This window comes from Linepithema humile, chromosome 1, assembly GCF_040581485.1.
Source record: "Linepithema humile isolate Giens D197 chromosome 1, Lhum_UNIL_v1.0, whole genome shotgun sequence".
Classification (NCBI taxonomy): domain Eukaryota; kingdom Metazoa; phylum Arthropoda; class Insecta; order Hymenoptera; family Formicidae; genus Linepithema; species Linepithema humile.
Window position 1 is genome coordinate 4,338,108 of NC_090128.1, and position 17,810 is coordinate 4,355,917.

The following is a 17,810-nucleotide window of genomic DNA, read 5'->3' on the forward strand; positions in this document are numbered from 1 at the left end:
TAATATTTATATTGTATTTCTTATATTTTTGCTACATCCGCAATCGCGTACAGCATTTTTTCTTACAAAATTTTATCACTCAGCAAGAATCTTATGTGAATAATATATTTCTATATCGCACATTTTTTTTTTCTTTAATATTAAATATAATTTTAATGTTAAATCTCTTTAAATTCAATTTAATTATTTAAAAAAATGTAAACTCACGTGTCTGGAACCGCAAGCGCCGCAAATGTAGATCCGTGTTCGCGACCATTCGCCACTCAACTCCGCGTAAACGATGTCCTGGATGTTGGCGACGTCGCTGCCACCCTGTTCTCGCCTCCTCAGTCTCATAAAGTCTGCGAATTCCATATTGAATTCCGTGATAACTGACGATTTTATTGGACAAGAGGCAGATGATTCCGTGGTATCTTTCACTTCGATCGAAGGCAGTTTGCCAAGGTCGCAGCGAACAATGTCAGAAGCCGCGGCAGTCGCATCGACTCCGCAGGCTTTATCAGCATCGTCCTGATCGTCCGCCGTCATTTTCAGGGCAGGTTCGGCCTCTTCCTGAAGGGACACCTCGGTGGTCTCGGTAGGCAACAGCGGGATCTGGCGCAGTCTGTTGATGGTGAGCCGCTCTTTGATCAGCTGTTGCTTCTTTCGGAGCGTCAGTTGCGTGGAGATGTCGAACTTGCTGAGATCCTTAATCGAGCACGTCCACTGCTCCTTGCCGTCGTACTTGCGCGGGAAATTGTACTTCTCGAAGGAGACTCGGCGCGGCCGCGAGCCGCTACTGGTCTTGCCGGCCTTCCGAGCAAACTCACTCGAGTTCTCGTACTCCTCGCCGGCCGAATAATCCTTGCTGTACACCGGCGTCGCCGCGGTCAGCGAGATGTCGATGGGAAATTGGATTTGGTTTACGTTGTGCTCGTAATACGACTGTTGCGGTTGCTGCTGCTGCTGTTGCGATTTCAATTCCATCGTTGTCATTGTGCTCGAGGCGGCGACCGGCGGCGTGCACGGCGACGACGCGCTGCTTATCGTCTGCAGCTTGCCGTCCAAGTGGTGCAGCAGATTCTCGCGAATGTTGCAGCTCACGTTGCTGTAGAAGGAACTGTCAAACTCGGGACTGGCTGGGTTGTCAATGGAATCTCGTGTCGCGATGAGTTTCGTCCGGCCGCTGTCCGATTGTCGACTGTCACTCTGAGTCTCTGCTTCTTTCTCTTCCGATCTTCTAACTGACGATGTGTTTACTTTCTTCTCTCGAAGATTTTGACTGCAGAATTCTTTACAGGGCGATCCTTCTTTTACTTTTTCCAACTAAAAAAAAAAAAAAAATGGTTTATTTAAGTTTATTTAATCGGGAAAAGAGTGCTCACTTGAGAGGTTTAAAAAAAAAAAATACTGAGAAAACAGAAAGCAACAATATTAGAAAATAAAATGTTACGGTAATCAATCAGTTTTTTGTTTTAAAAAAATCACACAACGCAACAAAAATATGCAGCGGGAAATGACTGACTGTCATGACGTTTCTCGTTGCAGTTGATAATCATTCATGTGAAAAAAATAAAATATGTATTCGAAATATTTAAAGATATAAATAATAGAGGAAATAAGTAACATTAAAAACTGTTGTAAATATCTTAAAATTTATAAGCAATCACTACAAAATTAAATCACTAAAAAAAAAAGAATCAAAAAAAGAATATCAGTTATCGACAATCTGTTATACAATAAAATTATAAAAAATTGTAACGGTGATAATAAAATACAATTATGTAATATAAATAAATACAAAGATGCAGACGTAATGCAATAATAGATTAAGATTAAAAAAGAAAGCATTTTACTAATAATCTTAACAATAAAAACAATTTTTCAAAATAAATCTGCAACAAAATAATATAAAATACACATAAAAAATAATATAAAAAATACGTATTTAATAAATAATAAAAGAGTAGTTAAACAAGAGAAATAGAAGATCAGGTTTAAGTGATTCTGCCGCAAAAAACGAGAAACGCACGTGTTCTGAAATAAAATTCTATTCTACGACACGCACACACAATAGAGATCATTACTACTCAACGGTTTTCCATGATATTTACCTGAATCTGACCGGTTTTTTCGGCATTCCCACCGTGCGCCTCGCCCATATGTCCCACCAGAGCTTCCCGAGTGGGATATCTTGTCGAACACTGCACGCACGCATGATACTTGTCTCCGTGACTGGCAATCATATGTTGAAACAGTGCGTCCAGAGTGTCGGCGCAATTATCCGAGCAGTACTGGCAGTTCTGGGAGGATTTTCTAGGGTTCCTCTCCGACTTCCTGCCGCCGCCGAGTTGGTGCACTCTCTCCGTGTGCCGCTGTCGCCGAGACACGGACGGAAACTTCCTGTCGCAGTAAAGGCAGAGAAGTCTGATCGGCGGAGTCGACGACTTTGACTTCTGCGTCGACGGTGGGGTCGGCGGAGCTCCCGAAGGCAGCCGCGAGGTCGCCGCCTCGGCCGGCTGACAGTTCTGCAGCACGGACGCAACCTTGTCCAAGGGCAAACTGCAGTGCAGACTCGTCATGGATAGCTCCCGAACGCTGACGTTCGAGTCTTTGGTCTTCTCCTCCACTCTCGACTCGGTCGTGTCGACGACCTCCTTCGCCTTCTCGCACTCCCCAGCCTTCCTCTGGTTCTCGTCGATCGTTCGATATATGTCGTTCAACAGATCGTCCAGCAATTCGACACAGATCGCTCGCGCTTCCGTATTTTCCGAGACCTGCTGCTCGTCACGTCGATTTTCCCCTCTGCCGTCGTCGACGTTTGCTCTCTCCTCGACCTGGTGCTCACTCAACCTGTCCATTATGATCGTGCCCAGCGTTCGATTATCCTTCTTCTCCCGCAGAACGTCTCGATCGCCTTCGGAGAATTCTTTCTCTTCGATATCCGAACATTCTCCCTTTATTCTGGGGGAAGACTCTTTCGAATCCTGACTGATTTTCACCCCCGAATCCTCCACGCTCTCTTCCGTCGTTCCTTCTACATGCGAACAGTCTACAGTAGTTTCCGAGGAGTCAACGCTTTCGACCGCATTTTTGACCGTCGAGGAATCATCCTCCAATTGCGGCACAACTGCGGCCTCGATGTCGCCTTCGCTCGACGGCTCAGATTTCACTGGCGTGCTCGTCGGATCCTCCTCCTCGTCGACGTCCTTCCTCAGCCTTTCCGGTTCTTTCATCTTCTCCACGCTCTTACTCTTGTCCTCCTCTTCGTCATCCTTGATCACGCCGTTTAGCACCGTCATCACGTACTTCTCTAGCGTCTCGAGATTCCTCTCGACGCTATTCCGGTCGTCTTCCTCTTTCCTCGGCGAGTCTGCGTCTTCTCTGCCGGCTCCGTCCGGCACCTTCTTGCGCAGATTGTTGATCACGTTGCTCAGTCGTGACCGCTTGTCCTGAGCGGTCTGCGCCGACGATCTGTAGGCGTGACCGTACCGTTCCTGCTGCTGCTGCTGCTGCTGCTGCTGCTGCTGCTGTTGTTGTTGCTGCGAACGATCGCCGTTGCTACCCGCCGCAGGATTGGCAGGATGGTTGACGCCCAGATCCTCCAAACTCTGCGTCGACGCCACCATTCTGTCCGACGATGACGTCGAGCCGGATGCCGAAGAAATATCGGATAACTTCGTCGTGTGGTAACCCTCGATTGTATCGTCACTCGGTATCTCGCTACCATCTACGTCCGCCGAAGCCGCCTCTGAAAGAGTTCTTTGCAATTGTCGGTGTTGCTGCTACTTACGCGGAGCATCTTACGTATTTGAAGCAAAAAGTACCACGAAACATTTAATATCTTGCGTTTTCAAAATTGTAACCGAAAATGTCGGAAGTCAAGAAATGCTCAGTATCTTCGAGAGATAATTTATTTTTGGATTGAGAAGATAATTGTTTAAGAACAGACGGCGAGGCGATAAATCGTTGCCATTGAGAAACAAGCGAAGTACGACAGCTGTTTATTTATTTAGGGCTGGCAGCGGTGAAGCTTCACGTAATTTCGCCATGAAAATTGTTTCACCGATACTGTTTAATTTTAATTCGACCGATTCTTCGATTTAGTTGCACCGATAAAATGTATTATCTACAATTGAAATAAATTTTTGATTAATAATTCGCAGTCTTTTTGGCGTATAAATCGTATTCACGTACAAATAAAAATTTAACCAACTTGAATTTTGCATGCCATTTCAGTCTTTTGAGAGATTCATATCTTTTCATTAAAATACAAAAATACATTCATATCTTTTTATTAAAATAAAAATAAAAATCCAATAAAATAAATTAAACTACAGTTCTACAGTTAAACATTTGTGAAACCGACCACTGAATCAGGAGTTAATATTGAAGATTCTGCGTATGTTTTTTGTTAACATTGTTAATATTGTCTAACATAACAATTTCTATTTATCTCCACAAAAAGTTACGAAAAATAATTCACAAATAATATACATGAAAAATTCGATAAAGATATAAATTCGCAATTTAAAAGTTTTACTTTAAACATGACTTAATTTTCTAAAATAAATCAATGAACGAATAATAGATTTGCCTCATTCTTCACGCTAAATCCTTCAGTTTTTGATCACTTTTATTATTCGGGAAATTATATCCCATCACTGACAAAAGAGTATTGCGAGCAGAAAAATACAAGTACTATTTCATCGCGAGAAAATGAAAATGAAAAAGAGAAAGAGAGAGAGAGAGAGAGCTCTACTCTATGTCTCTGCCGACACTTTTTTATCCGGAAGTCGGGGAGAAGGGAGGCTGCGAGAATCGATAACCGTCCCTCCGCCACGTCGAAAGGGGTTACGGCTGTACGAGTAGTGTGTGCTTTGAAAGGGAGAGAAAGAGAGACGGACATACACACGCGTATACACACGCAGACATCCACCGCAGCCCCTGACAACAGCCCCAAGGTGGTAAAACCTGGCCGGCTTAGCAATACCCGACGACAATCCTTGCGACCATCCGGTTTCGTTTTACGTTGTTAGCAGTGTAATTAAGAGTTTGCCCGTTCAGTTATTAACAATATCAATGTGCCGTCATGCGCATCTAATATCGTAATATCGATCAATTTCTCGCTCATCGTTTTCCAAGTTTCCTTCTCGCGTTTTATACACACTTTACATTTTATATGGCACATAAATCCGGTGGGATCTCGTCATCATTAGAATTGTGGGAAAATCGATCCCATCAGGAATGTGCAATTGCGAGAAATTCCGGGAATCTTTGAAAAGCCACTCGATATAAAAACACGGTTTAAATTCCACCACAAAACATTGCCAGAAAAAAAGTTGCACATTTTCTTAATGAACAATATTACGTACTCCTCCTATTATCAAGGGAAAATAAAGAGATTATTCCGGAATAATTTTTCACTCCGTCATATTTTAATCTCAAGTGAGTAATTTTCGCCGTCATCTCATGTAATGAAGTATATATATATATGTGAATAATCCACCAGGCGACAGTAAAAGTCGCCATGATATTAAAATACGTCACAAACATACGGCTATGAGATAATTTTATTACAAAGTTTAATAGCAGGAAGATTAATAAATAAAGTAACATAAAAGCTCATTATATTGTCATAAAGATCAGAGAAGAAAATAATTTATGGACATATTTTTCGCCATTTGCTCAATTTTATAGTAATAATATAGTATAATATCTCACCGTTTATTTTTCATTTTATTCGATTTAAAAATTATTTGTCTTCATAGAATAAAATTTTCCTTAGCAAATTATGTCATCGCAAATTTTGCGAAAAATGGAAAAATTTTATCTAGACATAATTTCCGAGGAAATTTTCTACTTCCGGGAATAATCCCAGGAGTAATTTCCAGAAATAATCCCAGGAGAATTTTCTGAGAAATTTCACCCTAATAGGAAACACACTTTTGGGAAAATTTCGCGGAAAATGTTTCTCCTCTCGCGAGAATACTTTCCTAAAGCTGAATACATTGTTCTTATATCACATTCTAAGTCGAGTGAGTAAAGTTGTACCTCAGAGAACTAAAAAACCATCGAATAATCCGAAAAGATTTTAAGAGGATTTTAAAGAATTTCGTGCAAAGAGATGCGAGTTAATTCTGTTTGAAGTGAAGAGGTCTAAAATAGGCCTCACGGATTACGTACATACTATTCTGCCGGATCTTTTGTAGAGGCGGGATCACCGGCGCCGTCGTTGCATCCGAGCAAGTTCGATAATCATTTAGCCGCAGCATTGCCACCGCCGCCGTCGCTGACGACGTCGGCGCGATTACGATCTCGACCAGCGTGACTACTTTCAAAATCCTCCGTATGTTTGTATACATATAACTGCCGCAAGTCCGTGGATGACGGACGCACCGTTGCGTAATGCACCGAGCGCGAGAATATACGCGCGTGTGTGTAGGCGCACGGGGGGACCCGATCACGGCCGTCGCGTTGATTGTCAGACATACGGTCGTCGTATTACGTATACCGTGTGCCGGACAGGTAGACGGTAATGATAAGGCAACGAAGTCCGAAATTAGCTTGATACATCTCTATCGCGTGTTAATTAAGAAAACAAATTCTAATGTATTCGCAGAATAAAGTGACTCGTGCTAAAGTTTTCCCAAGCTTTCATTCAATTAAATTTATATTTATTCATAAAGTTATCTGAAATTTGTCTTGAAAATTATCTACATTTCTCAAACTTTGCAAAAAATTATTTTTTTTGGGGCATTCATCATTTTATTTCACAAAATGCAAATATAAATGTTATAGCCTTGGGAACAATCGTTACGCCATCACGATTGGACAGTCGTATTCGAATTTATAGTCATCTACATAGGGGTCGACGACTGAATCATGCATTTTATGCGAAGGATAAAGTTCTTTTAAAGAATTGTCTTTTTGATTTATGAAGTGTCTGTAATTTTTTTCAACAAAAAGATCTTCTTGAATTTACTTAGCATTTTCTCTCTTTTTTCAAAAAAAATAATAAATTATAAAGTCTAAAGTGTTGAGAACAATATTCTCACTTTCTTCGCGTGTGACATTTATGTTTTTAATGAATTTAAAATCGATTTATTCCTAATAAAAATTTAATAGGAATTTCTTATGTACGTTATAAAAATTGTATGTGAAAAAATTATTATATAAATATACTTTAAACAGAAAATCATCATACATATGTTGTCATTTTTTAACTCTTGATGTTAAATATCTTGACAAACTCGAATGAGATTTCTTGAATGAAGATTTCTAGAATTATTTATTTAGAATTAATTTAAAAGTAAGATGTAAGGTCTCATTATCTTTTTAGACTAATTTAATTCAATATATTAAATATCTCCCTGATCAATTTATCAACAAATATTTGACAAAAAAGGGTATAAACGCGTTAATGAAAAACGCAGTGGAAACATGACACTGTATAAGTATATATATATATATATATATCAGAATCATCATCGCTGACTCGGCACTAATTGCAATTCTTCAACTGACCAACGAGCAAGCATTTTCTATACCTGTTTGTTGCGAAAAACAGGTTTCATAATTTTTGAACCTATGAATTATTTGATATTCTTTTGCACGTGTTGCTCGTTATCGCGATATTATTGTATTTTATGAAATTATAATATCGGAATTTTTTATTAAAATATTGAAATACTCACCTCTGCTTGCCGGTGCCGGTGGGGCCCTCTTCGGGGTGTCGTCGGCAGAGGGTGTTCTTCCCCTCATCCTTACCCGTAGAATTCCTTAGCGTCATCATTTAGTTCTAAAACAAACAAAACATTGAAGTCAGAATAAAACCACAATGTTGAGGAAAATATTAATATTAATGTTTTCCATCCGTGATGATTTATGAATACACAGTTGAGTTTCCAAATAAATAATATTTTTGTATGATTTTCAGAAACGAAGAAGGAAAGATGTATAGAAGTAACATCTAAAGATACATAAATATTTACGTCGCTAAAATAAAATAAAAAATTACTATGTCAAGAAAGAAAGATATAAAAGAAAAAAAATGTTAATAAAAAATAAGAAAAATTTTGATATATGTGTATTTCTGATTTAAAGATGCCAAAAGTGTAAAATATCTATCATGCATGTAAGTAAGGCATACAAAATAATTTATAAGAATATCTTAAAAGATTAACTAAAACAGAGCGAGTGGAAAATATGTTTTGCCTTTAAGATTCAAAGTTTTTATTTAACTACACTGTTTTTATTTAATCCTACATTTTCTCTCGATCACTTCCAGCGATTATGTAAAGAGGCAATTTTTATATTTTCTTATTTGTAAACTAGTTATCAGTTATTAGCTAAATAGAATGCAAGACACGTGCAGCTCTAGTGACCTCGTGACAATCATGTATCAAGCGCAGTTTGCAAAATTCACATTGTAATGACTTGAGAAACCGCATCAAGCGGCCTCAGGGCGCTCGCTTAGCTAGTCACGCGGAAGTTCGATAGTCGCATGAAGATCCGGCGAGAGCCGGATTCGGCGAGGGCCGAGAATAAAGAAGGTGGAAGAAAAGAGAGAAGGAAGAAGAGGGCAGGGAGAAAGATGTTTGCCTTCGCCGAGGCTCAAGCTAACGTCGATTTCGAGACAACGAATCTCGCCTGACCAGTGTCAAAAGAAAACCTTTTTCAACTGGTAAAAGTAGAACAGAATAGTACAGAATAGAATAGAGACATGTTTTTTACATGTTCCAAGATAAATAGATTCTTTAGATCACTGTATAAAAGAGAAAAATTATGTTAAAGCTAGAAGAAAAAGTTTAACATTTTATTTATAAGATATCTACAAATAAAAAAATGCAGATTAATACAACAATAAATAACAAAAATAGAAATAATTGCATAAAGTAATAATTATTTGTAATAAACTTTTTTCCTTACAATTTTATAACTCAAAAACCTATCGATGAAATCTCTAAAACTGCATTACGTAATTTAAGAAAGGAAATGAGAAGATACTAGAACATACAATCGTCCAATCGTCGAAATGTATTAATTAAAGTGAAAAGAATTTTAATTGTAAAAAGCACACGAAATACCTCCGACAATTTCAACAAAATAAGAAGCTGCAAAAAGGAAAAATCTGTTAAAGGCCCGTTATGTGGATTTCTGGAATTAAGTGACAACATTAAGTAGGACGTAAAACATTACGAAGAAGGGCAGAAGGGAAATAGAGTGGCGGAGTGAAAGAGAGAAAAAGAGAGAGAAACCCAGTCGTGGAAGAGAGCGCTCCGCGTCCTGGGTGGAACTTAAAATATCGAGCGTCACGCACATCGACGCTGGCGCCGGAAACTCGGGAAACGCGGCGTCGCGGCGCGTCGTCGTCAGGGAACCTGGAAATAGAACTTGGACGCCACTACGCAAAGCGCCGTCTCTATCGAAACTCCGAGGGAATCGGCTGGAATTTTCAACAGGTGAAAAAGTGGAAATTCCGGTACGACGATCGGGAACCATGCGAGGTCTTGCCGATCTCTCGTCGCCAATAGAGAGGAAATTCCTAAACGATCTAAAGTCATCGTGACGTCACTTTCGAGTGCATTGCATCGACGCAACGCGACAAGGACGCCAGCGAGAATCTTATCTGCATTCGTCCATGCACATGCATAATTATTCAAGAATATTTGTACAAAGACGGCAAATAGAAAATTTTCTTAGATATCGATATACGTGTCTCTCTCTCTGTAAAACTTAACAATTCCGGATATCAATATTTTATCAATATAACATAATTGTAATTTTGTAATTAAAATTTTAGTGAACTATAGAACGCATTAGCATCACAAATCTAATATCATCGCGTTTAGCCATGTGTAATGTTTATAAATCTAAAAGATATCGCGATAATAAATTAGAAAATATTGACGTCGCTATCTCTATCCTTTTAAAGCATTATCAATTCTTCTATTCTATTCTTCTATTCTTTTACTACTGCTTCTGTTGCAACTTTTGTCACCCACGGTTCTTGAATAGAAAATGATAGGTATTGAGCACTTTTCAATTTACCTTTGAATGATAAAAGTTGCAACAGAAGCAGTAACAAAGATTAATATACTTCAGGCAGATAGAGATAGCAACATGGATATTTTTTACTTTATCACTGATAATTTTTTAGACTGATAAATATTACCTTATTACACACACATGGCTAAACGCGATGATATTAGATTTGTGATAGTTAATGTGTTCCATGAATCGCTATAATTTTAATTAGAAAGTTGCTATGCGCATAATTTTGCCCGTTAGAAAATTACCATGCACATAATTTCCTATAGAGGAGTGAACATAATTTGGCGATAATTACCTCTTTATAATTACTAATACCTCCTCTTTCTAATTGCTTATAATAACAAAAATAAAATTTATTATACTTTATATTAATGAGTCGGAAAATAATATCATTTTTTATCCTCTTATTTCTATTAACCTGTAATTTGTAGAACATTCACAATTTATCAATGAGTTACTTCAGATTTGTAAATTCCGTTCATAGAATGTTTTTTATCTCACAGCGTAACCAGATTAAATCAACAGTCGAATATTTATAAATTCAGTCGTCGTTCTAATTGCACAATGTTCACCGGGAATGCTGAAACGTGGCATTCCGAGATGGTAAAGTCCACAACGGATGGCATTTATCTCGCCTTTTCTTTCCTTCTACATCCGGAAAATTCTAATTGGCGCTAGCCAATCGACCGGATACAATCAAATACTATTGGTAAAAGCAAGTCAATAATGAGAATCTATGTATGATAGAATATTTATATCTGCAATAATCTTAATATTAATATAACATATTTGCCGGTCTTTTTCATTACTTTAATGATTGAAAAACGTTAATTAAACATGGTCGCGATAACAATAATAACCAATTGATGTAATTTTATATATTTTGTATAATAAAAAAAATCATATTAATTCGCTATCAACTGTTATTTCTGTAGACATCGTTTTTAAATGATTAAAATGTGCTACGAATGTAAGGTAATAATATTTAAGTTGCATAATAATATTTATAATAGCAATAATCAATTGGCATGAGATACATTTTTTTTGCACATATTTGCAGTATTGAATATGAAAGTTATTAGCAGAGATTATATCGGCTTCAATTTCTACTTCTGACACATATCTTTCTTCGGTGAAAGAAGCTTTTTAAATTTATATCGTACTTGAAAAAGCAATCGACGGATCGCCAGACTTATCGATATTATTTGAGGAAAAACGAGCTGCTAAGAAAATATTGACAATCCTTGAAATAAAATTATCTCGGTACTAAAGTAATTTTGTTATACTATCAACCGGTTCACGTTTAATCGCAGATTATTTTGGACTGTGCTAAGTCATCGTTATCTACGACGATAACAATGTTGTCGAAAATTATTTATTTATTCTCGATTACAGCAGTACGCAGAACGCATTTGTTTATTCGTGATTACGTAATATACAAAGTGTTATAATTAATTCTTTCGTTGCAGCACGTTAAGTTGCTTTTTTGAAATTATCGGCAAACAAAGCAGCGAGAGGTGAATCGTTGATCAGAAATTTATATGCGCTAACTCCGTAATATGCGTTACATAATAATTAGTATTAGTAAGTAATATGATATTAATATATTAATAATATATGCGATAATTTTGCATAAATAAATTTAATTTAATATTGCATTTTGCTGTTTTAATTACAATAGGTAATTTTAATTTGTGATTTTCATAATATATTCACGCAATTCTTTTTTATCTTTTTTCCTTTTGTCTTTTTTAAATCAAGATTCTGAAAAACTTGACTGTAAAATGTTGATCAAAGCTTTAATGAGTAAATATTATCTGTTAAAATAAGAATTCATATATTAATAAATTAACACTCAATTCATGTAATAAGTATATACGCTAATTTATATTCATACTTCAAACTTGCCTGCAAAATCTATGGAAATCCACATTTTTCTTTTGCTTGTTGTTAACAGAACTTGTAGATGCGCGCCCGAAGGAAGGTAATAAATCTCGATGAAACTGAAACCCTATTTAGAAAAGTTCGGGAGAGCCATAACTTTCTTGCGCGTTCCTTATGGGTTTTCCCGATTCTTGCCAACTACATTCTCGGCTCTTACTTGCCTCGACTCCTACGATCGATCGACGTATTTCCATGGTAATGTAAACGTAATCCAAGCGTGCATAATTAATTCTGTTTATTCCGCATTACAGTGCTTGCACTTGTTGATATGTTTATTTATTTGTATTTCATCATTATTTATCGCGAATCTGAATCTATCACGAATTATTATTGTCTGACTAAAATATAGAAGCTATTCATAAAATGGCGTTAAATTTGGAATTCCTTGACGCGAGAATTATTCTCCAATAAAAATATCTTCTTCCAAAGATACAGAATATGATAGTCAAACAATGTTATTCAAGATAATTATGGTAATATACGTGTCTACATATATAAAACAATCGCAGTGATGTGCGACAAGTAGGCGACAATAGCTCCGCAATTACATCTATCCCCACGTAACGAATAACCACCGCAATTGTTATTGAAAAATCACCGTTCGCAACTACAGGTTTACCGAGTGACGTCGATGCGCATACCTGAGAGATAATAAAACGCTGGTGAATTTCGGTACGTATAAAATTGAAGACTATTACTGCAAATTGAAAAATATTAGCGCGGAGAATAAAAAGTTCTAATAAATTAAAAACCAGCTCGTTTGTACTTCATTTACATCCGGCTGCGGATTTATCTTTTAATTGCGTTTGCGTTGCAGCGGTTAAAAAAAAGGTATAAAGCGCAAATATTACGCAATCAGTGTTTGATCCTCGATACCTCGCGGGATTCGAGCTCTATCTAATCAGATCGGGAGGTCGGTGAAACGCAGCACTGCACCAAGGCGAAATCGCCTCCGTTAGCTGCGCTTACAACAGTGAAACGGTCTCGCGGTCGCAAACATCGCCTTATGCTTCTGCCGCGCGTGCGAGTCCAGTTGACCTACTTGCAGCGGCGACGTCGACGTCGACGTCGTCAGCATCGTTCTCTCTATCGTCGACACCTCGCGAGAGAGATCCATTCCGGATCCGTTCTCGTACTTCAATTTCAGACATCATCCCCATGTATCCCCGTGTATGACGTCATGTCGTGCCGCGTCACATACTTTCGTGCTCTTTCATAATATGTCGTCGTTCATGTCACAAGTGGATGTACTTTCGAAAAGCCTCCTAAAATCGATATCGCGGCTTCTGATCGAAATTCGTAGTGTTTGAAAACTCGACTTACATCAGCTTCGAAACTCCCGAGAGAAATGTCTCGTATTTAGCGGGAAAGTTAGAGCTTCATTAGCCAGAACTTCTTGCAGCTTTCAAATTTAATATGTGTAACTACTTCTCGCGCCGCAAATTTCTGTAATTAATTCGCGATTTTGATGTATTTTATATGTCATCTCGTCTACTTTCCATATAGCTCCGGGCTCTCCTTCTTAATAAATGTTTATTTCTATTATTTATGTCGCCGTTCTATTTGGCATACAGCTAATTTAAAATGTCATCGAATTTTCAATCTTGTTTTTATAAAATTATATTGAATTTTAGATTAACAGACATGTTAGTAGTAATTGAAATATATATCAGCTTTTGTGACAAATTATTTCATCATCATATAAAATTTTACATTTTTTTTTGCAGAAGACCATAAACACTGTAAAAATACCTGGTACAATACACTGTAAAAATACCTGGATTTTATTAAAATTTTTTACAAACGCTGTTTTTCGATTTTTTTATTTTTTTTTTACTTTTTCAATTTTTTAAATGAAATAAATGTTATATATACACCACGGTTCTGCTAAAGACTCAAACGTACAGCAATAACTCGTCGCGCTAAAAAAACGTGGTAGGAAAGGACTGAATTTGACGCCGGCACGAAACCTACTTTTTTTTTCTTTTCCAGCGAGAGGGCTTTGAGAAGTCTTGCTCGGCCGGCAAGATTGGTTACCGTCCCTCGTAACGTCGTGTATAACGTGTAAAACGTGTTGACGAGTACGTGAACTCACGAAGCGAGCGCGCATCGCGTGCGTCCTGATTCGCTTTTTAACCCTTTACCATCTTTCGAGGTAAACTCCATATATAGAAGTTTATAACAATTTTCATATATGCCTTTTTCCAAATGGCTCGGATAATGTGATTTATAAATTATGACTCATTCAATTTATTGTTATATGAAATAATAAATTATAAAAGCTTCTAAATTCTATGTGTCTGGCTCGTATCTTATAAGATTTTCAGGTACAATGGTATTTCCACTGATGTGTCTTCGAAATGATTTAGAGTTGTAAATAATAAATCATTCATCTGATATGGTGTTTTGATCTTTCAAAGTGTTATGATGAGAGTTGTGTACTGGTCAGACGATCTGAAATTCCCGACAGACGTTAAGTAATCTATTTATAATTTTATATAAAGGAAATATTTCAAGAATTAGAGTATACACATACAAAAACATATCACTGAAATATATTTCATATGCGTGTATATTCTGATCGTTCAAATATTTTCTGTATTACACAGCAGATGAAATTGTAAATAAAATTTTATTTCAAATTCTGTCGCAAATTATGGATCGTGAGCTTTGATCAAAGATCGTTTCAAGTGAGCTTTGATCAAAGATTAACGATATACAATACGTCTAACAATAAGATGTATATATTGAAGCGTCAATTCGGCAAATTTACAGCGGAAAAGACCGGCACCCGCAATCCATGATTAAAACGAACCGCCATGTTAGTGTTCGAGGCCCTCCAGAGGGCATAGAGTTATCCACAGCGAAACCGTACGCCGAAAAACCGTACTTTACTTTACTCAATGGTAACAGTTCACAAAACTCGCCGCTGGTATCCTTCAATAGCTCATTCATAGAAATAAATGCTCATTTTGTAGTGAAAGCGAAACAAGGAACCCAACCGAGAAGGATTGTATAGCCGCACTAAACGAACCTATCATAAAGGTTTATTTCCGTGAAAATAAATAAATCAAAAGGGAAATAATTGAGCTTGAATCTAGATAAAATCGTGCACTGTTTATAATTATTTCGCTATCATCGCGAGATAACGTTGTAGGTATCTTTCGTTATTTCGAAAGCTCGCAAAGTTTTGCTACTTTGCTACTTTCGTTTCTCAAAGTGAAGAAAACATGACTCATAGCGCTGTTCCACCCAACGGCTCATCTATCTTCGCTGTGCGCGTATCTGTGATACGATCAATCGTATCTCGGCGACGTTCTTGCCAGTTTCGCTGCGTTTCTTTCGTGACAACTGTTACGCGACATACTTATGTTTCTACTTCGACAATATTCCGAAATTCTGTTCAATTATATGGAATAAAAATATTTTAAATACGTCACGAATCATCGAATTGAAACAGTCAATTTTAAGAAGTTTTAAAGTTCTAAAATTTTTTCAAAAAAGGTAATTGAAAATCATTTAAGATTCTCCAAAATTGCTTTGCCATAAATGTCATTTTCAAAAAATGACAAGAACGCATTAATGCACATTATTTACTTTTTAATGGTTGTTCAACTGGAAACAGTTTTTCTAAAATCAATATTTTCAAAGATGCCAAATTTTCAATTTTTATTTGTCGTTAAGCGTCTGGCTGTATATATTTTCCGAGGATTTTCGGTATGTGAAGGGAAAATTGGTTCGATATCTCGGAAATGGGACTTTCAAGGTTTGGATTCGGTCATATTTGCGTTCTTCGAGCGTCGTTTGCGTCGCGACGGAACGCGAAGCGCCGACCGTCGGGCGGCGAAGGACTACGTCGGCGGCCACGTACGTGTCGAGGAATCGATAGACAAAAAATCAGCAGAATTCTCTCGCTGTTACTGGAAGTGTAAACGATCTCATGGCACGATTCGTCGTTTCGTGTTTCGCTTTTGCTTTTCCGCATCCGTTCCGCGGAAGTGCGCCATAGCGATTCGACTGCGGCGAAAAGTATTAATATACGCGCGGGGGGAGAGAAGCAGACAAGTAAGAATTATAGTTGCAAGTATATCGCGCGAACAAATCTGAGAGAAAAAAAGCCAATTGGAATGCGAGACTCCGATGTAAATAATCGGGGTAAAAAACCCGTGCTAAACAGAAATTCTCATTAAGATCTGCCGAGATTCCAAGATTTGCCAAAAAATAATGCTAAATTAAGTGATATTTCAGCGCCGTCGGATCCAAATTGCGATGTATTTTTAGGCAATATTATTTCTAAGTAAACCGATTACAGGAGAGAGAGAGAGAGAGAGAGAGAGAGAGAGAAAGAGAGAGAGAGGAAGTGAGTGAAATTGTAAATTACTTACAGCATCCTGCAAGCGGAGGCAACATCGGCGAGATGCATCGCAACGGCAGCGGCAACGGCAGCTCCGACGAAGCAGCACGGTGGTAACGGCACGGCAGTCACGGTCACAGTCACAGACACAGGCGCTTAGTAGGCTGTTCTCGGCACGACAGATAGCCACGACGACGACCGGGCACAGCACTGCAATACACATCACTATTCACTAACTACGGCCGTTTTTGGCGGCGGCGGACTCCAGGAGGCGCGGCTCGCGACGATTTCTAGGCTTGTGCACGGCGCGGCCCCGACGGCCGTCGACGAGAGAACGACGCGAGACAGAAGAGAGAACGCGCGAGAGCACGCGCGGGGGGAGTGAGGGGGGAGACAGAGAGAGCGCAAGCGAGCACGAGAGGGAGAGACAGGGAGAGAACGATAGTAGGAGGGAGGAATAAAAGCGCACGTCCGCCGTCGACGGGTTTCCTACTTCCGGCCGTTCGTTCTCTCGTCTCGTTTCTTTTCGCGCAACGACTCTAAACGCGGTCGATGTGACGCACGATCAACATACCTTTTCCCGTCGACACTCGCGAACCAGTCGTCGGCTCCGACTTGGACACAATGACGACGACCGAGAAGCGGAGCTAACACCGTCGATGCCGATGGGCGGTGGAGAGAGCGGCGGGTGCGCGCTGGCTCTCTCCTATATGATTGTGATTATACACGAGCTCCGTGAACCGACACGATGCAACCGAGATCCTAGACTGAGCAGCCGTCGCCCGTCGAGCCTTGCCCCGCGAGACTACAGCGCCGCCAACTGTAGGCGGTGCACGACGAAAAATTCCTGCCGGTGCGGCAGGGATTCTCATTCGTTTTCTTGTCTCATTTCTTCATTTACTTGAATATATTTGGCCATTATATTTCGACAAGATTACAAATATATAATAGAAAATATTTAATATTAAACAGATAAATGCAATGTATCTTTATTAAGATATAGTTGATTATTATTGATTTCATTGTATAACTACATGAGAGCTTGAAAACATTTCGGAGTTTATTTGTCGAAAATTAAAAGTTATTAATAGTAAATTAAATCGTAAAGTTAATTAAACAGTAAAAATCTTGTAAATAGATAACAAAATTGTACGTGTGTTTTTTATTTACATTTGAAAGAAACAATTTGCATTCTCGATTACGATCAACACGTTACTGACATGCGAGCGCATAAAGGTTAAGTGTCAAAAAAACCTGATAATTAAATAAGATCTTGAAAACATTTCAGTGTTTGTTGTCAAAAACTAAAACCTCAATAAGTCAAATTTTGAAAGTTTCCTTTTTTTTTTTTTTAAATAGATAATAAAACTATGTTGTATACTTCTTTCATTTACCTTGAAAAAAATCATGCTAAATTTCTCGATCGCAATTCACAAGATATTAAACTCCGAATGCAATGAGAGTCGCTGTATTCGAA

General features: G+C 38.2%; 1 protein-coding gene and 1 long non-coding RNA gene across 4 annotated transcripts in view; one reads left to right on the plus strand and one right to left on the minus strand.

Moving 5' to 3' along the window:
- LOC105674466 (microtubule-associated protein futsch) overlaps positions 1-16,506 on the minus strand; it is a 36,143-nt gene extending 19,637 nt beyond the window's left edge. For 2 of the 3 annotated variants that reach the window (XM_067353546.1, XM_067353529.1), the window contains exons 1-4: positions 16,365-16,506; positions 7,677-7,780; positions 2,094-3,741; positions 208-1,305 (exon numbers count right to left, since the gene is read on the minus strand). In XM_067353546.1, coding sequence (XP_067209647.1) covers positions 208-1,305; positions 2,094-3,741; positions 7,677-7,774 — 2,844 coding nt within the window. In that variant the 5' untranslated portion in view covers positions 7,775-7,780; positions 16,365-16,506. The remainder of the gene's footprint in view (positions 1-207; positions 1,306-2,093; positions 3,742-7,676; positions 7,781-16,364) is intronic. The other variant, XM_012370783.2, reaches the window with a different exon arrangement.
- LOC136999560 (uncharacterized) lies at positions 15,287-17,239 on the plus strand. The gene is made up of 2 exons (XR_010889905.1): positions 15,287-15,483; positions 16,367-17,239. It is a non-coding gene; the product is annotated as an uncharacterized lncRNA (long non-coding RNA).
- Positions 17,240-17,810: the final 571 nt, after the last annotated feature.